Consider the following 23,628-nt stretch of genomic DNA (forward strand, 5'->3'; position numbering starts at 1 on the left):
ACCTAGCTCTTAGCAGAGAAGACATTGCAAACACATCAGGAGATGCTGAAAACATCAAGGTATTGTAAAGGCATGACTAGAGGTTTTTAGTGGAGAGAGAAGAGTAGTTTGATACCACAGGATGGACTGGCCATCCTGAAAATGGGCTGTGGCTTTAGGAATCTCCATTTTGACTGCTTGGGAATAGCAAAGAGTGGCAGAGGTATTACAGAAAGAAAAAAGTGTTGTGATCTCTAGTGAGGAGTTGCTGCCAAGCCTATGGGTTTCTAAAGGAAGAGCTCTCCCAGTATCTTTAGATGCAAAACATGAGCTTAAAAAAGATAGAGCTTACAGACACTGGGGGTACGTCAAGCTGTGGGCTGCAGTTGCAGGAGACAAAAGTCTAATTTGGAGTGAATATTCCAGCTTTGTGAAGTGTGTCTCGGAAACATTTTGTAGTGCATGCAAGTGAGAAATTTGTAGAAAGGAAGAGTTATTCCACATGTTGGAGGGCGTGGGTAAAATTCAGGAAGTGGTCTTCTAGAATTCCCTTTTAAGGAGCAGTGTACATACAGTACAACAGTACACAGAAAGCAGCCATGACCACAAATAGAGCAGAAGTTAGGTTTCTTGAGGATTCAGAGAGGGAGGCCACTTTAATTTAATTCTAGATAATTTAAGACATTGAATACAAAAATAAGTTTTAAAAATATTTTGAGACATTTATGAAAAAAGAGCATTTTTTTGTTAAACATAACAATGAAGGATTTGGGCTGGAAATTAAAGAGCAGTGCAAACAAAAGCAAAACATAGTGCTTGGGGTTTTTCTCTTCTTCTGTGGTCAATCTGCAGAGTGTCTTTTGTGTCTTGATTGTTATTTTCAAACTAAAGTGGCTGTGGGAGTCAAGCTCAGTCCTATTCACAGCTCTGCTCATTTTTAGCTAGAAGAAATGGTAACCAAAGGGTAGGAGCAATGGAGGGGGAAGCCCTGTCTCTGTATTTGGTTCTTCTCCAGAGTTGCACCTATTGAACATGATCCACATTGTACCAGAATGCATTCAGTGTTATCCATTTCTGGCAATACTGTTGGAGTCGCGGTGTCCCACACAGCCAGGAAGGTCAGTGTTGAAGCCTCCTGGCCAAACACATATTTCTGCCTTTAGAGCAGTGGAGGTTCAGATCCAGGCTTTCAGATTATCTTCTCTGTTGGCTTCTTGAGTTTCCTGGGTGTGGAGGAAGCTCTCACACAATGGCTAATACTTGCTCTCCTCTGTTGCAGGGTTTTGGCTGGTGTGGACTATCATCATCATCCTCAGCTGCTGTTGTGTTTGCCATCACCGCCGCACCAAGCACCGCCTCCAGGCCCAACAGAGGCAGCACGAGATCAACCTCATTGCTTACCGGGAGGCCCATAACTACTCAGCCCTGCCCTTCTATTTCCGTATGTACCTCACTCTGCTTTGCCTGGAGACCCTGGGGAGCAGGGCAGCAGCGAGTTTCCCGTGTTAGGTGGAAGGAGGGAGCAGTAATTGGGCTCTGCAAGAGGCTGTGGGCAGCTTTGCTGCCTAACCATGGTGTGCAGAGAGGAGATGGTGTTGGATGCATTTGAACTAGCTTGGGTTTGGAGTTGAACCACACCAACTACAGCACACCCACCCCTGAGAGTGTGGCGATTCCCTGGGTGTTTTCCTGCAAATGTTCTTAAAATACCTCATTCAGGACTTTGTTGATGTTCCTCCTTTCCAGCCTGGACTTGCTGCTGGTGGGACAGAGGTGTGGGAAGTGGCTTCACAAAATTTGGTCACACAGACTGGGAGAAAGTGGAGTCTCAGCAGAGACTGCTGCCTCCCGCCCTGTGCTCTGGTTCCCAGCCCACACTGCTGGTGAGCAACCCTTTGCATGGAGGGGCTGTTGCCCACAAGTCAGGGAAAGTACAATCACTTTGTGCTCTCCTTGTGTTCTGCTGTGCTGTCCTAGAGCAGCAAGTCTCCTTCTGGCTGGAGGTACCACAGCTGAGTTTCCTCTGACAGACTGTTGAATTGCATGTATGAACTTGCTTTTCTTGTTAAACTCTGGCAGTCACCTCAGAAATCATCCCCAGCAGCCGTTTCCTCCCCAGCCCCAGGGATATACAATTACACATGGAAAATTGCAGTGCTATCCTTAAAAGTTTCCAGTGTTTAAGTACATTCTGTCTATACAGACTATTTTGTTGCCTCTTAAGAAATAAACAAAATTTTTCATGGATTTGAAGGGCTGTAAGTACAATAAGCCAAACTCTTTTGCCAGTACTGCCAATTTATTCTGACTGCACTAGAAGAATTTAAACCAGCATTAAAACAGCAACCAAAAGCCAGGATCTCTGAGTTCCTTGTAACTGCTCATGTCTCTTCATATTTGCATAGTGCTTTGTGAGATTAAATCTTTGCTCTTGAAAGTGAAAATTTGGCTGAGAAAGAAGAGAGGGCTGGGGAGCTGTTCCCTCCAGCCAACACAGGCCATCCCCCAGTGTAGTTTATGAGGGTGTATTGGGGTCCATAGTCCAGGGAGGTTTGCCTGGTAAGCATAGAGAGAGCCAGGAGATCTGGCTGCTGTTCCCAGTTGTGTCCATCTCCTCCTGTAATGGTGCCCTCCTCTGCCATGTTTGCTGCTTCTATAAAACATGACACACCTCACCTGGGACAAGTTCTGGTGCCCCTTTATGTAGAGCCTGTTGTGTTGTTCAGTGGGAAGGTGCTGGTAGGTGACAAATGCCATACTGACCTGTATTAGTGACTTGTTTCCTGAGATAAGCTGCTCCTGAAAAAACTTCTCCTCCTTGCCTCCCACTTCTAGGGTTTTTGCCAAACTATTTGCTACCTCCCTATGAGGAAGTGGTGAACCGACCGCCGACCCCCCCACCCCCGTACAGTGCCTTACATCAGCAGTGTGTCCCAGCAGGCAGCAGTAGCACAATCCCGGACACGCCCAGGACCCTGCAGCCAGCACAGAGCAGCTCTGCAGCACCCAGCAGCAATAACAGCAGTACTGACAGCACCGGGGCGCCCGGCCGTGGGGACCCCGAGCCCTCCACCACCGTGCTGGGCGAGAGAGCCAAAATGCAAAGCGTCGAGCCCGGCAGTACCAGCACAGGAGCTGAGCTAGTGGAGAGGGCCGGCCCCGATAAGGATATGGAGTGCAAGGAGGAACTGCTGAAAGGTTACAGCTCTGAGAGCTTAGAGCAGAGCAGTGCCATTCCCGACGCCAAGGACAAGACGCCGGGCAGGCAGCGCCGTTTCACTGGCGACTCGGGCATAGAAGTCTGCGTATGCAACCGGGGTCATCACGACGACGACCTCAAGGAATTTGACGGGCTCATCGATGATGCTCTGGACGGGCCCCTGGACTTCTGCGACAGCTGCAGCGGCCGTCCCCACGGGGATGAGGAGGAAGGGCTTTTCAGTGCCACGGAGGAGCAGCACCGTGAACACAGCCACCACCATCTGCCCCGGCAGCCGGTGTGTGTACTCTTGAACACAATAAATGAGCAGGACTCTCCAAACTCTTGTACCAATAACTCCCCCAGCTAAGGTGGCAGAATGGAAGGGAGAATCAGGGGAAAAAAAACAAAAATGGAATAAGAGGATTAAAACTTTAACAGGAGGAAAAGGTGATACAACTTTCTTTTTTTGGTTTTTTTTCTTTCTCCCCTCCAATATAATATGGGGACTAGACCTCGAAGGCCCAGCTTGTGGGGGACGGGTCACTCTGAGTTTTGTTAATTGTATCTGCCCTGCTCCGTGGAGCAGGGACTGATGTTTCTCAATGAGACCTTCTAAAAAATGGATTTTTTCCAATGGTGATTTTGGTGATGGTTATTATGAGTTTGTTGGTTTTAGTTTTCCGAAACACTGCTTTATCTTGCAATCAGTAAAACTCAGCAAATCTCACCCTGGGAGGATACCAGATCACCATAAAGCTTCAACCTCCAGGTGTCTTCCCAGAAGCAAGCAGCTTCTGACAGTGCCGGCAGTCAGTAGCCCAAGAGTTCTGGTTTGATATAGTGCTCTTGAGGCATTGGGGATCTCTTTTCATCTTTTTCCTTTTTTTTTTTTTTTTTTTCCTTTCCTGATGTTTAGTTTCCCTGAAGCTGGTGAATGCCCAAACACATCAGCCCTATAATCTCTGGTGCTTCAGTGTTAAGACAGCAGGTAGGAAATTTCCCACTTGAAGCTGGTGACTGAAGGACCAGTTTCGTCTAGAAGGAGTGTTAGTCTACATTAGGCAGTTTGAAAAGAAAGGGTTTGCAGAAATTTGCCTTTATGTGTAATTTTTAAACGCAAGTGTGTTTCTTCAATGCCTCCAAGAGCACAGTTAGCAGTAGAATCCAGGCAGCTGGGCTGCCTTCCAAGTACTGTGGTCTCCAAATGACCTTTTCCTGGTGTGCTGCAAAAGGGCTTGGCTTTATTTTTGTCCTTTTTTTGCACCCCGATAGCAGCACACTGGAGTTCAGATGACAAAAGAACAGGGCTCTCCTTGGCCAGCGTGCCTTCAAGCTTTAGCGATGCATGTTGAACAAATGGAGATGAGAGCTCCGTCCATTGCAAAAGGGATGATGATTTACCTTGTAGATGTGGAAGACCTGTGCAGTATTTTTTTTTATCCAAAAGTTTGGTGCGATTCTAATGATGACCACTTAAAGTAATGAATGTCTGTTTTCTTTCTCTTTCTTTTCGGTTTCTTTTATGGTGGCAATTGGCTACTGTATAATGTCTGTGAGCGTGTGTGTGTGACTGCAATCCATGCATGCGAGTCCTACTGGTAATATGAAAACCTGCTGTAAGACTGCAAGAAAATTTACTGTAGCTTTGCTTTAATAAACAGTAGAGATTTTTGTTAGTAACAATCTGAAGGAAGAAAAAAAGAAAAAAAAAAAAAAAAGGAAGAGCTGAAACTAACATTCCCTAGAGTGCTCGTGTGGAAGAGAGCACGGTTCAGACTAGGTAGCTTGTTCTCGGGATTTCTCCCCGTCCCTTTTATAATTATGGTCGTCCAGATCATTACTGTTATGGGGAAAAAAACATTGAAACCTGAACTTGGACATACTCAGATCTGATTGATTGAAAACCAAAATCAGTTTTAACTAAGGTGGAAACCAAAATATAATGCCTTTTCTGATAACTTGTCCATGTGTATGTGTATCATTTTGTGAGCTAAGAACAAGATCTGTCTTTAGTTTATGGATTTGTTTTGTTATTCTACCTGGAGGTGTGTTGGCACAGGCTGGCTACAGAGCAAGGGAAGTGGTGCTTATGCCAGTGTTTTACCTGCATGTTTGAGGAAACCACTCTTACCTTACAGGGTTTGGAAGAATCTCACTCCTTTGCCCATCACAGCCTTTCTCTTTCCTCAGAACAGCTGATAAAGACAGCTCTTCAGTTTGTGTCTTAGGGTGCTCTTAGCAATGAAGGACTTTGATTTGGATTCAGGAGACCTCATTCCTGGATGTCTGGAGCCTGGATACCTGGATGAGTGGTAACAGAGAGGCTGTGCATGCCCCAGAGCCTAGGGGCTGGTCACTTCCAGCTGTGTACACTGACCACATGTATCCTTTGAGAAGGTAATTGAAGATCCCCAGTGCCACCCCCAGGAATTCTGTACGTATTGGCACCTGGTTTTGTTCCTTGTACCACAGAGGAAGCTAAAAAATCCCATCAGTCTGTAAGGAATGGGGTTTACTGCTCTAAGTCATGGGGACGGCCCTGTGCCAGTGAGGGACCCTTTGCCAATATTTCCGTGGCATAAAAAAATCTCTGTATATTTGCTTTGCAGCCATCCCACTAAGGGTAGGGGAATCCTCTGGACATGGAGGTAAGTATCAGTAAGCTGAGCTGATGTTTCTAATTTTAAAAAGTCAGGAAGAAGCAGTGGTGTACCTTTTTTATGACTCCTAGAGGTTATTTGAATATTTAGAGACCATAAAGAAATACATGGGGCACAAACCATGGTCTCTTCAGCTCACAAGTGCCTGAGGAGCAGGACTGTTAATGACTTTCAGTGCTTTAGGATTTTAGGCCTGCAGCCAAGGGGCAGCTGGTATGGGAAGGAGTGGTGCAGGGCAGGACATGGGGCAGGTGAGCTCTTTGGGCATACCTTGGCTGGTGCCTCTTCAGGCAGGCAGGGGACTCCCAAAGCTCCAGCTTTGAAGCTTTGGAAAGGTGCTTCACTCTCACATATATCCCTGTGTAGGAAGCCAGCATGGCCCAAAGAGAGCTCTCCTCCAGATGCACACTGTGTAAAATGCTGGTGGTGTGAGGACCTCACATGGAGATGCAGATGTGCATCTCTAGCACTGGAGCACCAAACCCCACTCATTCCCAGCTATAAGGGTGTTTTATTTGGAGTCATGAATACATTGTTTCAAAATTGAGTTACAATAATGCAGCAGGTTGAGAACAAATGTAATCTACTGCTCCATGTTCTGCTTTACCATGTGTTATAGGTGTGGCTGCCTGTACTCCTTTAAGTCTGTTTTTGCTGGAGTCCGTGGCAGTGTGGAGCTGCTTACACGGAATGGTTTTGGCCACTGAAGTGGGCTACGAGGGCAAGGACCTAGCAGGTGGGCTGGGGTTGTGTTGCCTGGGGACAGGTGAAGAGCACAGTGTGGTGGCTCAGAGAGAGTGTCCCCTGGGCACAGCAGAGGCTCCTGTGATCTGTGGGGTACTGCAGCATCTCCTTGGTGTTCCCAAGGGACTCCTCAGCTCTGCAAGGATGCAAACTCATCATCTGGGAGCACTGGTGTGATCTTCTTGCTGCATATGTTTGCATGTTTGTACATTCCTGTGGATGGGTGTTGGCTGAAGATGGAGGAGGAGGAGGGAATTGTCTTGATGCTTGCTGGCAGCCTGCTCTCAGAGCTTTGCCTGCCTAACTGGAGGCTAAGGAAAGCCAAGGTGCAGATAAGCCTCTGTGTTACACAGTCATCAAAAGCTTCCTGGGGCAGGAAGTCTGGAGAGAAGCAGTATGAGCAGCTCCACTGCCAGCATGAGGCTGTTCTGCTGAGTGATGGGAGTTTTGGGCTCCTGGGCACCCCCCACCACTCGGGGATGTGAGTCAGTGGTTCTCAGTTGCTGTTCTGCACAGCCTGGGTTCCCACATTCCCACAGCCTTATCTCCTCTGGTTCTCTGCATGCCCTGGCTGGACTCATCCCAGCCTGACCTGCTCCTGGCAGAGTTTGGCAGGGAGCTGGGGCACAGTCCAGCTGTCCTGAATGAGTAGTTCTCCTCAAAGGCTGCTGCTTCCTGGCCCCCCACCACCACCTGTGCAACACATCCCAGGGAGGCTTTTGCTGTTTTTTGGTTGGTTTTTTGGGTTTTTTTTGGTTTATATAAGAAAAGCTTGGACCAGGCCGGGATGGGGGCAGACAGGCAGCCCTGGCTCAGGCAAGCCCCACAGCATCCAACAGTGGGCAGCCTGGGAAGGCCAGGGTGAGTAGCCTCTTCATCAGAGCTGGTTCCCCCTATCCTTGCAGCCCAGATCTGTTTTTATCAGATGGGACGGGTGCCCGCTGCGGGGCCGTCGCGACGGTGGTGCAAGCACTGCAGTCTCTGTGCCGGGGGGTCACAGGCTGCCGACTTCTTTCTCGATTTGTTTTCAGCCGGCAAACAGCTGTGTCCTGAGGTCTGTGCTTACTCAGCTCTCCTGGCACCATGCCTGCTGCAGAGCCTGCAGGTATTCCAAGCGTCTCCTGCTCCTCCTGGACTGTCTGTCATTCTCCAGCACAGTCCAGGGTCAGCCCGTGCCTGGTGCAAAGAGGGGCCTCTCAAACTTGGAGGGCTTCTGAGCTGAGACCTGTGGTCCAGCTGGGTCAGCCAGGTGCTGTGGGGGTGGCTGTGCCCCCCAAAATGAGTTTGTATGATGGAAAGGCTCAGGCTTGCTCTGCCCAGTGCCCTCAGCAAGCTGCACATGTGCTTCATGGTGTACCCAAGAAACACTGTGGGAACAGCCACGAATGAAAAACCTTCATTCTTTCCATCATGACCAGTTCCTCCCTTGCAGAACCCCTTTGCCTAGGGAGCTGGAGCCAGTGGCCCAGGTGAAGCCTTCTGATGGAGCCAGGGGTTTGGGTGCAGCAGCACAGCTCTGGAGCAGCTGTCAGGATAAGAATACCAGCCAGGTGATTCAGCTGTGCCTCTGCCCACTCCCATAGCAGGGAGTAGCCATGCCAGGGGCTGTTTACCAGCTCACAAAGTCCCAGGCAGCTGGTTGTAGGCACTGAATTTCCCCAGCAGCATCTTCTCCTGGTGGGGAGGAGGTGGGCTGGGTGGGAGGCAAGACACCATACAGCAGGGCCCAGCTTGGGGTGCTGGGATTTGCAGCACGTCCTGGTCACCTGGCCTAGGACAGCACGTGCCAGCCCTGGCAAATGGGGAAGGTGGATTGCAAGAGGCTGTGGCTGGAGGGATTCCCCAGGTTAGAAACAACCCTGGGTTAAAGGGTTTAATTTCTGCCCCAGGTGTATGCTGGCTTTTAGCAGTTGTGTGGGTGCATTGGCAAACAGTAAGGTACCAGCCCTGTGTTGATTCTGGCAAGGAGAAAATCCTTTCCCTTACCAAGAGCAAAATCAAATGCCTTGGCAAAGGGGCACAAATGTGCTGGAGGTCCTGTTGATGCTCCTGGAGGCATCACAATGCTATAGGACACTGGAGTAGAGCATCCCTGCCAGTGTGTGCTGCCAATGACAGGATCTGGGGCAGGGGAAGGACAAGGCTGGCATGGAGGTGCCAATCCCCAGGGAAGCCCAGAGCATCATGTTTAGCCAAGTTTTCCCAAAGCCCGTTCTGAGTCCCATCCCCCTTCACCCATACAGCTTCAGTGTGTCCTAGCAGAAGTGGAGGGATTGGAAACCCAGTGGCACCCCTGGTGTGATGGAAACAGACAGGAAAGCAGGAAGGTGTGTGGGGCTCTGCCCTTAGAAGCCATCAGAGATTCTGCAGCAGCAGTGGGTCTGGGCTCCTGCTGTGATCCCTCTGCCCAGCTTCTGGTGGGTCAGCTGCTCAAATCGGCCTGAGGATTGCCCTTGGGACAGGTATGTGCATGGCAGTTCTTCCTCCTACGTAGCTCCCTAGCTCCTCCCTCCTAGGTAGCTCTCCCCTACCACCCTGAGTCCCCAGGAAAATGGACTGTGAGGAGGGAGGGTGCTCCTAGTGCTGTGCCAGGCTACAGATGCATTGCCTTCCTCATCCAGATGCTGGTGTTGAAGGGTCTGCATAAAAGCCAAGTGCTGGGGGTTTGAAAGAACTCATGCACACTGAGCAGGAGGTTCAGTGGTGGGGAAGTTCATGTCTGTTTTCCTGCCTGCTAGCAAGAGAGAGGGCAGGGGGAAAATGAGGGGGTGTGCAGGGCTGGGGTGTCACATTGTGCTCACAATGTGGGGCTCTGTGGGGCTTTCCCCTCTGCCTTGGCTGCTTTCCCTCCAGGGGCACTGAGCCATAGCTGTGCAGCTATTTAGTTAAATATTAAGAGGTCAAGTAATAGAGAACCAGAAACCTAATTACACGCTGCCCTCCATGGCACAGTAGTTTTTGGCAAAAGCAAAGCAAACACGGCCCCTTGTGTTACAGGAAGGTTGTGCTGCTGCTGCTGGAACGATGGCCAAAATCCAGCCAGACAGTGAGTGCTCAGGACAGTGAGCAGGCAGGAGCTACCACGTTGCTGCAGAGGCCACAGCCTCTCAGCTGAGCCCAGTGCCCCCAGCAAGTTGTGGGGCCGCCATACGTCTCACACTTAACCCTGTCCTCCATCTCCTGCCCAAAAAGTAGCTGGAGCCATGCTGTGTTGGGAATAGCTTTATCTGGATAACCCCCATCCATGGGGCAGCCTCTCTGGTCCCACCCCCCACCCCCCCTGCCTTGGATCCAGAGCTCCTCACCATCATGAGGCTGCTCTCCAGGCCTCCCTCAGCCTGGCCTTCACCTGAAATTTCTGCACCTGCAGCACAACACCAAACTTGCCCTCCAGCGAGGGCAGGGGCTGGTCCTCGGGGCACTCGAGTGTGAACCTCTGCAGCACCCAGGCCAGGAAGAGGAAGAGCTCCATCTTGGCCAGGACTTTTCCCAGGCAGACACGGATCCCAGCTCCAAAGGGGAGGTAGCTGGGTGAGGGCGAATGGATGTGCTGGCCCCGCTCATCCAGGAAGCGGCCTGCAAGGGGAAGGGGAACCACTGGCATCAGCAGGGTGATCCCTTCTGCCTGAGACCTGCCTGAGTTCATCAGATGTGTGTCCCTCCCGGGAGCTGCAGGAGCAGAGAGGTGCGATGCCCCAGATGGGCAGAAGCAGGATCCAGCCTCCCAGCACCAAGCCTCTCCCAGGGCTTAGCCTCTCCTGCTGCACCCACCCAGCCATCCCCTGGCCCAGGAGAGGCTGGGGATCACACAACCCACCAGGATTGAACTCCTCAGGCTTGTCCCACTCCTTCTCATCGTGGTGCACAGACCAGAGGTTGATGATGACCCTGGCACCCTTGGGGATGGAGTATTCCCCAATGCTGCAAAGCGGACACAGAGTAAGGCACCCGCTCCTCCCCACAGTCTCTGCCCATGACCTGGATGTGCCCTAGGGGGGTCTCACCTGGTGTCAGCAAGGGACACATGCGGGATGAGCAGGGGGGACACGGGCCGAATGCGCAGCACTTCACTGATGGTGGCCTCCAGGTAGGGCAGCAGTGGGCGGTCACTGAGGTGGGGGTGACGCACCAGGCCGATCTTATGGTCCATTTCCTCCTGGATCTTCCTCTGGATCTGGGAGGAAAGCAAAGACCAGTGTGGGAGCCCAGGGAGTAAGGTGCCCTGTGTACAGTGGAGTACACCCAGCATCATCAGCATGTCCTGTCAGGCTGTGTGGGGCAGAAGTGCCCACAGCCTGATCCTGCTTATCTGCAGAGCCCAACTTCTCTTTTGGCATCTGCTTTCCCCAAAACTCCCCATGACATCCCTGGTGCTGGGGGGAACCCAAGCCCCCGCTGTAGGGTACAGACCCTACCTCAGGGTAGTGGAGCAGATAGAGCACAGCCCATTTGAGCACAGTCGTGGTGGTCTCCACACCGGCCCCAAAGATGTCCCCCACTGTCATGAGGAGGTGGTCGTCAGTCAGCTCCAGCCCTGGCTCCGGAGGGCTGCTGCTCTCGGCACTGAGCCTCACTTGCAGTAGGGCATCCATGAGATCCTTCACGGAATCTTCGCAGAAAGCTTCCTGCCAAGGGACATACGTGAGCTAGGCTGTCCTGGGCACAGTGCCCACCACCCCAGCTCCAGCATCTCCCTGTCCTGGCCCTGCTGGCACCTTGTGTTCAGTGAATTTCTGCAGGAGCAGCTGGTCCCGGACCTGGAGGCATTTCTTCAGCAGGGCCAGGTCCTTGTTGGGAAATATCTGAGGGAGCATAGCATATTACAACAGGCTACAGCTCATCCCAGCCCAACCCCTGCAGGCCCCCAGGCAGTCACTCTGTGCCCACTGGTGTACTTGGTTCTTGTGGGTCACCAGGACACGGACCCTCCTAACTCAGGGGACCTCCTACAGGACACATCCCAGCTCCTTCCTCTCATCTGAGGTGAGAGGAATGGGCAGTGCCTGTGTTCCTGCTCACCTGGAGCCAGGGGAAGATGTCCACCAAGCTCTCCTTAGCCACGGTGTCCACAATACCCTGGCTATACTCCAGCATGGCCTCAAACTCAGGGTCCCCACGCCGGTATGAGGAGTTGAAGCAGAGGGAGCAGACCACATTGGTAACAGCCCGTGTGAGTTCGGGGGCCATGTCCAGGGCTGTGTCCTGCGCAGCGCTGAGTGTCTCGCACAGGGATGCAGCCTCCCGGCAGACTGGGGTGGAGGAGAGGCAGGCCAGAGGGTGATGAGGGAGTGATGATTAAGCTAAGGGGGTGAAAGGGGCATCTGGGGGCTGGAAGGAGGGGTCCCCTGCTCATTCAGGGTGTGCAGCCTGCAGAGAGCATGCCCCAGACAGGGCTGGGTCCTGAGGGGCTGGGTTGGGCAGAAGGTACAATGCTGGGTGCTGAGGAGGAGCAGAAAGAATGGAGATGTGCAAGGATGTCCTCCTGGGCAGAGCGGGGAGCTGCGTGGAGAGATGTTGGTAAAGTACAGGGGATATAAGGCAGAGCTCCTGCCTGGCAAGCTGAGGAGATACCAGGGGATACCTGAGACAGTGTCTTTCCTTGGTTCCCAGGGAATCGGGGCACTTAAGAAGAAAAAGTACAACGTGGGAGGGAGCTGGCAGCCTGGGGCTGGAGGGAGGCACTTACTGATCCTCTCGAGGGCGAGCGAGCCTTCCCCAAACATGGAGAGGGCAGTGTGCACCAGCTTGCGCTGGAACTTCCAGAGCGGCCCGTAGCTGGCAAAGGCGATGTCCTTGCCTCCCCGGGACAGCAGGTCCGTGGTCACCTGAGGGACAGGCAGTCCCAGGGTCACCCTGCTGCAGGGCAGCCTCACGGGGGATGGATGATCATCTCACCCCATCCCAGAAATGGTCTGGGAGGCTAGAAGTTAATGCAGGCAGGCAAAGCAGAGGACATGAGCTCTGTTTTCTCCCTGCCCAAGACTGATAAAGAGGTCTGGGGACAGATGTGAAGGTTAGGGGCTCTAGGATGCCCAGGGAACTTAAGGGATGCAGGGAGCCTGGTAGTACCTGAACCCACATCCCCGTGCCCAGGGATGCAGCCAGCTGCAGGAAAAACAGGCACTCTTGGTATGGAGGATGATAGGGCTGACCCTGGGGAACCTGGTGTGGAGGGTCCGCCCTGCCCCTGGCTCGCTGCGGCCAGGATGGGGAGGGGACACGGACCCTGCTGGTGCCAGTGTCTTTCTTGGGAGCATCCCCCGCCTCACCCCACGCCACAGTGGGAAGGGGTCCCCAAAACCTGCTGCCGACTCACGGTGCGGGGCCGTCCAGCGAAGTCTTTGCCCTTCTTCAGCAGCACCTCCCTGGCGTGCCGATAGCTGTTCACCACCACCACGTAGTGGGAGCCCATCCAGAGGGCGTAGAGGCTGCCGTAGTGTCCCTGCAGGCGCCACAGCCGCAGGTGGAGCTGGGGGTGCCCGGCCAGCTGCAGCAGGCTCCCCACCAGCGGCAGTGCCGGCAGGCTCCGTGGGCGCCCCAAAGCTGTGCCTGTAGCCATTGCCAGCGTGTCCCGCCGGCGCGCCAGCCGCCAGGTGCAGAGCAGGGCCAGGGCCAGCAGCAGGGCACCCAGCAGCGGCATGGCGGGGCCGGCTGCGGGGCTGCGGCGCGCGGGGGGCCCTTATAGCGGCTGCGGGGTCGTCTCCTTGACTCTGAGGCGGGCTCGGCTCCTTATCGGGGGGACGATGAGGGGGGAGCCGGGCGCTGGGCCCGTGGCCAGCTCTGCAGCTGTGGGCACATGGCGGGGGGCGAGGGCAGCGGGGCCACGGCCACTCTGGGTGGCCATGGGGGAGCTGCATCCAGCGCGCTGGGGGCCAGGGGATGCTCAGGGTCGGATCTGTCCTTGGGGTTCCATCCCCAGGGCCCTGTGGTGGGCCAGGCGTGTGGGGACAGCTGAGCCCTCGAGGTCTGTCCTGGATGCCGTGAGCACAGCTATGGGAGTCTGGTGGGGCATTGGAATTCATCCCCAGCCTGGGAGCGCCTCGACAGATCCGGGAGGGAACGGCCAGCACTACAAATGCTGATAAGCCCTGAGCATCCCTGGTCATCAGCGCTTGTCACTGCTGGGGAGACACGGGTAGCACTTGACACTGCCGGGCAGCCCTCGGCAATGCTGGTGAGCTCTGGTCGGTACAGGAGAAGTACTGGCCAGGGCTGAGAAACCCTGGTCAGCGCTGGTCAGCCTTGGTCTGTGCTTGTCAGTGCTGGGAAGCCTGTGGGTGTCCGTGCCCGAAGCGATGAGGTGTTCTGGGGGAGTCCTTTGGGAACAGAGGGCCCTTGCAGCAGTGTCTCCGACCACCGCGGGCTCTGCGCCTTCCTAAGCCTTCAGGCCCCCGGCGCTCGCCGTAGCGACTCCCGGGGGTAGGCGGGGCGGGGTGCGGGCGGGGTAAGATGGCGGCTGGGGGCGCGGCGGATGCCCAGGCGCGCTTTGGGCACTCGGTGAAGGGGCTCCTGACCGAGAAGGTGACGAGCTGCGGCACCGACGTGATCGCTCTCACTAAGCAGGTGCTGAAGGGCTCCCGTAGCGCCGAGGTGAGCGGCGGCTGCCGGCGGCCAGCCGATTACAGCGCCGGAGCAGAGCTGGGAGCGGGGAAGGCTTCGCAATGCACGCTGGGAGCTGTAGTCCGAGGAAGGGGACACATCCTCGTGTCCGGGCCGGGACGGGGGACAGCGGGACCGGGATGCGGGCACGGCTGGGCAGCGCCTCGGGACTGCGGCGGTGGCAGGTGGGAGGGTGACTGCCAGTTCTCCAGGGTGACAGGTGGGAGCGGTGCCTCAGGCGCTCCCGGTGGATGTGCTCTCACGGGACCGCCGTGATCCTCGCACGGTGTCACCCCAGTGTCACCCTGCCAGCCGTCATGGGGCCTCGGGAAACGCAAAGCTGCAGCATCTCAGCCTGGTCTGTACCTCTTTTAGCTCCTGGGTCAAGCTGCGAGAAACATGGTGATGCAAGAGGATGCCATCTTGCACTCGGAAGATGTAAGCTGTGTTCTTGTGCTCGAGACGGGACGGGAGGGGAGGAGGGTGGTAAGAACAGTTTGCAGCCGTGCTACCGAGGCCCTGGAGTGAAATACATTACTTCAGGCATCAGGGCCGGTGGCCAGAATAATTTAGTGCTTCCTCAGATCCAGTGCTGCTGGACTCCTTGTGTCCTGCTGGCTGGCCAGCCCTCAAGCTGTGCTCTCTTTGGCAGAAAGCTTGAGGGACTGTGGGCTGAAACAAAGCACTTGTGTCTCTGCCTGTCACTGGGAAAGGAGAGGGAAGTGTGCCTCTGCTGACAGTACCAGCAGGGATGGTTTGGAGACAGTGCAGCAATGCAGTAGTGGCTGTGCTGGAAGACCTCTCCAGGGCATTAGGACAGCTTGCACTGTCATTTGTGTAGGCACTCATTCTTTGTTTTGTTCTCCACAGAGTTTAAGAAAAATGGCCATAATAACTACTCATCTACAGTACCAGTAAGTAGGGGACATCAGGTGTTCTCTCTTGGGGGCTGAGTGGATCCCTCAGTTCTTTCCTTTTCTTCTTAAAAGACTTTCCATGAAGCTGCCAGCTCAGACTGATCCCTCTTTTTCAGTTCTTCAAAGCTGAGCAGGCCCTGCAGCTGGAATTTTCCAGCCCTCTTCAGGCTGTTTTGGGGTGGGAGCTGAAATTTTTGCCTCCTGTTTGTTATGCGCTATGTCTCCCATGAGTGTCTGTGATGCACCTGGGCCTAGGAAGGAGAAGCCAGTGCTGCTTCTGTCCCCCAGGACTTAATCCGGTAACACCCTGGAGTTTTGGCCTCTTGAGCCCTTGTTTGACATAACATAAACCATGACTGAGATTTTGTTTCTCTAATACTCTTACTGTCTTTCCTTTTCTCATCTAGGCAAGAAGCAATTCAAAAGAAGTGAGTGCTGGGAGGACCTGGGGGACATGCATGTGGGGATGGAAAGGGGGAGGTGATGGAGTTGGATGGGGGAAAGAAGAATGGAAAGGTTTTCGCAGCTGCTTTTGAGGTAGATACTGGCCCATGCTCTCTTCAGTATAGTCAGTAGATGCTCTCTTCAGTAGTGTGAAGAGATGGGAATTTGAATGAAGAGACAGGATTCATACCAAAACTTTCTTTTGTTTTACTGATGTGATAGAGTGTGTGAGGCTGCTTGTGAGAGATGAGGATGGTGGGAGCAGAGCTGTGTACAGCAGGGTGCATGAAGTTAGGTTTGCTTTGTGAGGACACAGAGGTTTCTCTTTGCTGTAAAGTCAGCTCTAGAGCTGCTCTGGTCCCTTGGGCACAGGCAGCACAGCACAGTGTGGGAGCAGATCTCACCATGAATCTCCTCTTGCTTGGTGCCCAGCGTGGAGCGCTCGTCAAACCTTCAGGACCAGCTGAGTCACTTGCTGAAATGAAAGGAAACCGAAGGCATGAGGAAATCTCTCGACCAGCACTGAGGGAGTGAAGCATCCTCTCCCCTCCAGCCTCCGGGGCTCTGAACTGTGTCTGAATGATGCTGGATGTCAGCTGGGATAAGTGCAGAGTCTGTGTTTCTGGGCACATGGCTCCCTTTTGTGTGCCTGCACCCACACCTCTACTCCAGAATGCTCACCTGCGCACCCACACCTGGCTGAAACAAATTTCTCTGAAACTTTGCCCCTCCCAAAAATTCCTGTGTCTGCTTACTTCCCATGTAGCATGAGGTGCTCAGCCCGCACCAGCACCCTGGGCAAGAAGTGCAGAGTTGAGGCATGGTGTTTAAATGCAGGTGCTTGCAGTTTTCCACTTGTCTGTATTTAGCCACAGAGGTGGCACAGAGTGCAGTTTATTTAAGGCATTTTAATCAGTGTGAGCTGCAAGTGCCTGGGTGGGTGAGAGATGCTTCAGTGTAGGCTGAGGTGCCAGTCCCAGCACAGACTTTCTGAAACCAGGAATCTAAGCACTCACATCTGCCAGTGGCCTAGCTAGATGTGGTTTGGCCATCATCCTCCTCAAAGGTTATCTTATTTTCCTCTCTGCCAAAGTTTGGAACATCATCCCTTTGCCAGCCCATATGTGCTGCTTTCGGCCTTCAGCTGCATTCCTTTTCCTGGGCTGCTGCTCCAGCTTTTGATGAAGCAGCCTTGGCTGTAGTGTGTGTTTGTATGTGGTTGGGAAGGTATCCAAAGGCCCGTCTGGGAAGCAGGCAGGAGACCATCATGAGTTGGTGTGCTCAGTTCAACACTGCTCTGTTGATGACTAGTGACTGGTTCACATTCAGGACCAACTATAAATACTGTGTCTTGTTTTTTGTTAAGTCACTTATCTGGAGCACTTGGAGTGTACGGGAAGCACTTGTTTCCCTGAGTGTGCTTTTCACCAGCTGATAGGAGCAGGCAGGCTGAGAGCCGACACTGGCCTGCCACATTCTTGTTGTAATGCTGCTGGAGTTTGGCTCCTGTGCTGCGGAGCGTTCTCGGGCTAGATCTCTTCATCCCTGCCAGTATTTTTGCCTTGGGTGACATTCTGACCCCAGCTTTGCAGGTGCACTTTGGGAATAAGAGTTTTCCCTGTGAGTTTCTTGCTGGGAATAAAAGCTGTCCTGAACACCACCAAACTGCAGCAGTCTGTCCTGGATTCTATTGCTGGCAGTCCCTGTGCATCGTGGAGACTGTTTGGAGTGGTGGGTCTCTGCCCCCCAGGATCTTCCATTCTGCTTCAGCTTGGAGGGCTTTGCTGAGGCAGGGTGCCCTTGCTGCAGGTGGCTCATCCCTTCCAAGGTCGTGTCCTCTGCAGAGGCTACAGCAGTCCTGTGGCATAAATTTGTGTCTCCCTGCCTTTGGGGAGAGCAGGGACAGGGGTGCACTGTGGAAGTGCAGAGCTGTTGGGGAACAGGCAGTAGGGTGGGTTTTGGGGCTGTGGGTGCAGCAAAACCCATGAACGATGGCAGTGTGCTCCCCACGGGGGCAGGGCCAGCAGCCCTTGCTGTGCCTGTGCGCCAGGGGCCGTGTGCCAGGGGCCAGGACAGCCCGGAGGCGGTGTTAGGGCGGTGTTAGGGTGGAAGCCAGGCCCAGGCAGCGTGGAATGCTGGGACAGCACAGGGCATTAGGGAGGAGCGTGGCCTGTGCTGGGCAGAGTGCGGTTGTGGCGCTGCAGCTGGAAGCAGTAGGACAGGCCAGCGCCTCTGCCCGGGGTGCTGGGGCTGCCCTTGGGGCCAAGGGCTCTCTGCAAAGCGCGGGGGCGGGGGAATTTACCCTACAGGGATGCTTTGGGGCTTATCTCTCTGTTTTTTTTCTGGGGTGGGGGGATGTCAGGTGCCCCCTGGAGCATCCTATTAGACTGCAAGCTGGGGGAGTTCTCAGTGTTCTGTTGGGGGAGAGCAAAAAGCGCTCTGTTATCTGGCGGTAAAGGGTGATTCAGAGCCCTTGGAAGGACCTGGTGTGGTGCCCATTTCTGTGGCGTCAGCCACCAGCCCCATATTCCTTTTGTAGTGACAACTCACTTCGAAGACCACATCCACCAGGAGGTGCAGGTGAGGGGCACGGATGGGAACTGGCAGAGGGATGGGGCAGTCGGGCAGGGGCTGTGTGCCTGGGCTGTGCCAGAGTTCTTGGCTGCCATTAGAGGATAAAGCTTGTTTCAGGGCCTAGATGAAAATGACAGTGCAGTTGGGAGCTTTGCTCCTCTTGTGCACAGGGATGGGGAGCTGAGCAACCTGGTATTTCCCTGCCCTTGTTCCTTGAGCTCTTCTCAGTGAGGGAAATGGTGGCTGCAGCCTGCAGAGTTACTAAAATGGGAATTAAATTCCCTCCTGCACAAACACATCAGTGCATGTGAGCAAAGGGAGCTGGGGAGGATGGGGGCAAAGGAATGCCTGACCTTAGTGTCATTTTTTGCTGGGTGGAAGTGAGAGTGTCGGAGCCAGAGGACATGTGGGCAAAGTACAGGACAAGTATTGGCACAGCCACCATGTTTTAGAGCATGGGGAGCTTCCAGGGCTCAGCGCAGTTTAGTGGCCTCTATCCTTCCCATCTCAGGATTACTATGGCAAAGAGCTGCAGAAGACAGAGGACCTCAAAACCAATGCGTGCATCACTTCAGCCAGGCCCCTTCCCAAGCTGGTGAGAGATGCTCTGAAGCACATCCATGATGAGGTGGTGGCCAGGTAAGCCTCAGGGTCTCTCTTCCACTGCCACATCCCCATGGGCTGCAGCCCCTTCTTGGCCATGCCATGGGGCATCTCCTCCCAGCTCAACTCAGCATCCACCCAGGTACTACGGCTGCGGTCTAGTGATCCCTGAGTGCCTGTCATCGTGCCGGATTCTGGACCTGGGCAGCGGCAGCGGCAGGGACTGCTACCTGCTGAGCCAGCTGGTCGGGGAGCAGGGCCATGTCACTGGGATAGATATGACCGAGAGCCAGGTACGGCACAGATCTGGGGCTCTCCCTCATCCTCCCAACAGCCTCCCCCACATCATTCCCTTCTCTTCCTCCTACCAGGTTGAGTTGGCAAAGAGGCACATTGCCTACCACATGGATAAGTTTGGCTACCGAAAGCCAAATGTGGAGTTCTTCCATGGTTACATGGAGAAGCTGGGTGATGCCGGACTGTCTGATGAGAGCTACGATATTGTCATGTAGGTGCTGTGTAGGGCACGGTCACCCCCAGTCCTGCTGCTTCCTGGGACTGTGTGCATCCCAATAAGTCACCTGCTTCAGAAGCATGTGCTAGGAAGAGGGAAATCCTAAACCAGAGTCTGGGAATATAAACTGCCCTTTTCATGGTCAAATTGGTGTTGCCAGATCCTGAGTGGTGCAATGGGACACAGAGCAGCTGGTGGTGCAGAGTGTGCTGCTAAGCCTTGGTCTCCTCCTCCACAGCTCCAACTGTGTGATCAACCTTGCCCCTGAGAAGAGGGCTGTGCTGCAGGAGGCATTCCGTGTGTTGAAGGTGATGGTGGGCTGGTGCCTGTGGTAGCAAAGTGTGGTTGGAGTTGGGGTTGTTGTTGGAGTGCCACTGAGAAGTAGCAAATGGGATCCAGCAAGGTGGGGATGTAGGATGGGGCCGGGGAGGGGGGGGGCATCTCTGCAGAGGGTCCCAAGCAGGGTAGGATTAGGGGCTTCCCAATTCTCCCTGCCCCTTTTTTCCCTTTGCTTTTTGAGGTCTCCCTTCACTCTTTGCTGTCCTCCAGCCCGGGGGAGAGATGTACTTCAGTGATGTCTATGCCAACGAGCGCCTGGATGAGATCATCAGGAGCCACCAGGTGCTGTGGGGTGCGTAGGGTTGTGGGATGGGGTGACATGGCATAGGGGACTGGACCTTTGCCTCCATCTCCCATATCTGTCTCATGCCAGGAGAATGCCTGGGAGGAGCCCTGTACTGGAAAGACCTGTACAGCATTGCTGAGGAGGTGGGGTTCAGCCCCCCATGCCTGGTCACTGCCAGCCCCATCACCATTGGCGACAAGCAGCTGGAGGGCATCGTCGGTGAGAATCCAGCCAGAGAGTGTCAGCTCTGTGGGAGGCTGTGCTGGGATCTCAGCCCAGGTGTTCAGTGCCTGAGCCACCAATCTCTCCCTTGTAGGCGACTGCCGCTTTGTTTCTGCAACTTTCCGCCTGTTCAAGGTGCCGGCTGGCAGCCAGGCCGGGCCAGCACAGGTCATCTACAATGGTGGGATTGTGGGGCACGAGCGAGAGCTGGTGTTTGATGCCAACTTCACCTTCAAGGAAGGTTTGGGGAGCATGCTGGGGCTCTGTAGGGAAGAGAGCAGCATCCTCTGTGATCTGGGGGGCAAGCTTTGGTGGAGGGGATGGTAGGTAGGGGCTGAGGGTCTGTGTAAACCCAGGGGAATGTGAATGTACAGGAAAGGGAGACAGATGCACTGCTTTGTGGTAAAGGTAGAAGCAGGACATCCATGGTGGCTTCCCAGAATGGTTTGAAGCCTGATGCTTGGCTTTAGTGGGTGTTTTTTCAGGGTTTGGGCCAAGACATGCTCCTGCTTTCACTCTCCTCATGATCTGGCTGAGTGGCTGGAGTCCCCTGGGACACATATCCAGGACCCCAGGCCTGTGACCATTCCTCTGTCCCCAGAAAGGAGAGGTGGTAGATGTGGATGCTGAGATGGCTGCGATCTTGCAGAGCTCCAGGTTTGCGGAGAAGTTCCTGATCCGAGCTGGCGGTGCTGCAGCACTGCAGGGCAGCTGTCACAAGGGAGCAAAGGTCATTAGAGGGCAGCTTCGTGGCTGGGTTAAGGAACTGGGACCTGAGTGTTCCATGTCATCAGAATGACATGATACCAAGACACCTGAGTCCTTCTGGCCAGGCTGGAGCTCATGGGATATCAAGAGTGGTGCTTGGTGCCTCAGTCAGGACAAACTGCACCCCTACCCAAGCTGGAGCATTCCAAAGAGGGGTGTGCTCTAACCACCCCAAAATGCCCATGGGGACTGTGGAGGCTGACAGCTGGACTTTCCTGAGGTCTCCCAAGGGGAGTCATCCTTCCCCTGTGGGGATGTCTGTGCACAGCCTGCCTCAGGGAGGTGCTGGCCCCCCCACAGTTTCTTCCTGCTCATTGCTCTCCCTCCTTCTGTTGGAAGAGCAGGTTGGCCCTGGCTGCCAACCCTGACCCTGCAGTACAAAGTATTCTGTCTGCTGGAAGCCACTTTCTTCTCCTTGGTGGTCTCACCAGCCTGTAGATGGGCCAGGAGAGACAAGGGAGATAACCTGCAGCTGTGTATCCCTGAAATGCAGCCTTGTACTTAGGGAGGGGAGATTTTCTCAGGTCTCTGTCCAAGCAGGAGGCATTTCTCAGATAAAAGCAGAGCCAAATCCCAAACAAGCTCTTGGCTTCTTCCTTGCTGCAGGAAAAAGCAGCTGGAGTGACCCAGGAGCTGTCCCCAGTGATAGCTAAGGAAGGTCTGCTTGGGTTGCTCTGCTGGCAGGGATTGAGCCAGGGGCAAGTTCCACTTTCTCGGGTGCCTCTTGCTTCCCCACTGGCCTGATCCTGCCCTGGGTTTTTCTCTGTCCTTCAGGAGAAGATCTGTGACCCCTTCCAGCTGCTGGAGGAGCTGACAGCCCCAGGTGCTGGTGGCACCTGTGGTCCCCCAGGGTGCTGCTGAGTGGCAAGCAGTGTCCCCACACCACTCTTGGAAGCCACTGGGGTGAGAGGATGTGGCCCCAGTGACGTCTTCCACCAGAGAGCAAATAAATATATCTGAGCTCAAAGGTTGTGTGATTGTAACTGCCACAGGGCTGTGGGTGTGGTGCTTCCCTGGCAGGGCTGGTGGGACAGGTTGTGCCTGGTTGCAGTGAAGACCTGTCCTGTGGGTCCCCTCACTGTGGGGCTGGCAGTGGCTGCACGGCTTGGGTGCACATGCAGGGACAATCTCTGTCTCACTTGCAGCCCTGCAGCCTGTTCCCGGAGATGGGGATTGCTCTCTTCTTCCCTCTGCAGCACCACTGAGGTTTCTGTTTTCCCCCAGATTCCATCCAGTTGGAGAGCCCTGAGTCCCCTGCAGGCATTGCACCTGCAGAGTTTTGCAGGGAAATACAGCAGTTCTGGAAAAGCAGAAATGTATCCAGCTGCATCCAACAGCAGGCAAAGAGCAAGGTGCAAGGGCTATTAGGCTGTAGTTGGAGGTGATGGGATGTATTCCTGCTACCCAGCATGAATCCCACAGGACCTGGCCCACAGAAGATGTTTGGGAAAGGCTGGCGGTTGCTGAACAGCTAAACTTAGAAATAAGGGGCCATTTCCACCCCTCCTCACACAGTGATTTTCCAGGAGGGACCAAATTTCCCATCTCTGCCATTTAAGCATCATCTTGCTGAGGCAGGGGGGAAGTTAAGAAGGAAAACCCAATAAAATTTGGGTTCAGAAAGAAACGGGCCACTTCCAAGGATGCTCTGCCGTAGCAGTGGCTGAGGAGGGTCCAGGTGTTCAGGACATCTGAAATTGTTCTGAAATTGTGTGGAGTGACCTCACAGATGTGACCATGGGAGGAAGAAGCTGTTTAATACACACACCCCACACCCAGCCTTCTTCCTAGATTACTTACAAAGACTTCATCTGAGTCCCCAAACTTCATCCTGGGAAGTTTGCAGCAATTAGCTCCTGTGATCAAAGACAGCCTTCCCAGTGGGAATGGAAGAGCAGTTGGGGTTGGGGGGTCCTACCTGCAAATCCCTTCATTAAAAAGAAATGAGTCCCTGGAGTGGCCTTTCAACTTGGCTGGGAAGAGCTGCGCCCACAGTGAGATCTCTGCTCTGTGCATACAGAAAAAGGCCACAGCTTAAATGCCACTGCATTTGCATAGCAAAGCACTATGTTTTTTCCCAAAATCTCAGCATGTCAGGGAGGAAGCAGCTGAGAGAACTCTGACGTGGAGCATTAAAGTAGAGGCCTCATCAGGCTGTGGATGCAGTGGTGTCTTCTCTGCCTGGCTATACTTGTTCCTGCACAGCCTTGGGGTTTTCAGCGCTGAATGTATGAAAAGAGGAGGTCCTGCAGCCCCATCCCATATGAAGAAACCCAACATCATCTGTCCAGCACCCCAGTCTGTGTATTTTGTTGATTGTAGAGATGGCCCAAATTGTGTTCTAGTGAAAAGCTCTGCGGCATTGGTGTCCTCCCTCAGCAGGCAGAGAAGGTTGTGATGGCAGCAGCCAGAGGTTGTGACAGTCTGATTTACTCTGAGAGGAAAGGGATTCCTTAGTCCCTGCTAATCCAGTAGTGGCTGTGATTTAGGGACACCTATCCTGAGTGTCCCTGCTCACTTTGGGGAGCAGGCCTGTGGAACTCCCTCAGGATAAGCTGAATGAGATTTGGGATGGGGACTACAGCCCCCACTGTGCTCTGCTTCACACCATATTGGGTTGCCCTGCACAATTTATTCTTCCGTTTTCCAAGCACTTAAACAGCAGGGAGGCTGTTTTACCACCCCTAAAGGGTGTCAGTCACCACAAGCCACGCTGATTGCTCCCACGGCTGTTCGTCTCTGGCTGTCCAGGATGGCCGGGTGTGGGGTGTGTGCTG

The 23,628-nt window shown here is 54.0% G+C and overlaps 4 protein-coding genes across 12 annotated transcripts in view; 3 read left to right on the forward strand and 1 right to left on the reverse strand.

Moving 5' to 3' along the window:
* Positions 1–5,143, forward strand: part of WBP1L (WW domain binding protein 1 like) — a 59,064-nt gene extending 53,921 nt beyond the window's left edge. For 2 of the 4 annotated variants that reach the window (XM_015632994.3, XM_015632995.3), the window contains exons 3-4: positions 1,259–1,420; positions 2,815–3,821. In XM_015632994.3, coding sequence (XP_015488480.1) covers positions 1,259–1,420; positions 2,815–3,548 — 896 coding nt within the window. In that variant the 3' untranslated portion in view covers positions 3,549–3,821. Of the gene's footprint in view, positions 1–1,258; positions 1,421–2,814 lie in introns of all 4 variants that reach the window. The other 2 variants (XR_004498172.1, XM_019007258.1) reach the window with 2 other exon arrangements.
* A 372-nt stretch (positions 5,144–5,515) lies between these two features.
* On the forward strand, positions 5,516–21,818 carry AS3MT (arsenite methyltransferase). 6 transcript variants are annotated; one of them, XM_033515820.1, is made up of 11 exons: positions 5,516–5,578; positions 5,791–5,829; positions 18,631–18,758; positions 18,865–19,015; positions 19,094–19,230; positions 19,475–19,544; positions 19,786–19,867; positions 19,949–20,080; positions 20,178–20,324; positions 20,689–20,813; positions 21,626–21,818. In XM_033515820.1, the coding sequence occupies exons 2-11, from the start codon at positions 5,824–5,826 to the stop codon at positions 21,710–21,712; spliced, it is 1,065 nt and encodes a 354-aa protein (XP_033371711.1). In that variant the 5' UTR covers positions 5,516–5,578; positions 5,791–5,823; the 3' UTR covers positions 21,713–21,818. The 6 variants fall into 6 exon arrangements, 5 of the variants coding, with proteins under 5 accessions (XP_033371711.1, XP_033371709.1, XP_033371710.1 ...); XM_033515818.1 differs by lacking the exons at positions 5,516–5,578; positions 5,791–5,829 and adding exons at positions 16,002–16,157; positions 18,085–18,125; XR_001522521.3 differs by lacking the exons at positions 5,516–5,578; positions 5,791–5,829 and adding exons at positions 17,340–17,786; positions 18,085–18,125 and having other exon boundaries at positions 19,786–19,857.
* On the reverse strand, positions 9,476–13,258 carry LOC107206790 (steroid 17-alpha-hydroxylase/17,20 lyase). Its single transcript, XM_015632989.3, has 8 exons — positions 12,902–13,258; positions 12,272–12,410; positions 11,605–11,834; positions 11,301–11,387; positions 11,001–11,210; positions 10,590–10,759; positions 10,403–10,506; positions 9,476–10,161 (listed from the first exon to the last, which is right to left on the reverse strand). Exons 1-8 carry the CDS (start codon positions 13,223–13,225, stop codon positions 9,893–9,895), a joined length of 1,533 nt encoding a protein of 510 aa, XP_015488475.1. The 5' UTR covers positions 13,226–13,258; the 3' UTR covers positions 9,476–9,892.
* BORCS7 (BLOC-1 related complex subunit 7) lies at positions 14,006–17,210 on the forward strand. Its single transcript, XM_015633004.3, has 5 exons — positions 14,006–14,175; positions 14,560–14,622; positions 15,055–15,098; positions 15,509–15,529; positions 15,978–17,210. Exons 1-5 carry the CDS (start codon positions 14,035–14,037, stop codon positions 16,027–16,029), a joined length of 321 nt encoding a protein of 106 aa, XP_015488490.1. The 5' UTR covers positions 14,006–14,034; the 3' UTR covers positions 16,030–17,210.
* Positions 21,819–23,628: the final 1,810 nt, after the last annotated feature.

The sequence above is a fragment of the Parus major genome, chromosome 6, assembly GCF_001522545.3.
Source record: "Parus major isolate Abel chromosome 6, Parus_major1.1, whole genome shotgun sequence".
Taxonomy (NCBI): Eukaryota; Metazoa; Chordata; class Aves; order Passeriformes; family Paridae; genus Parus; species Parus major.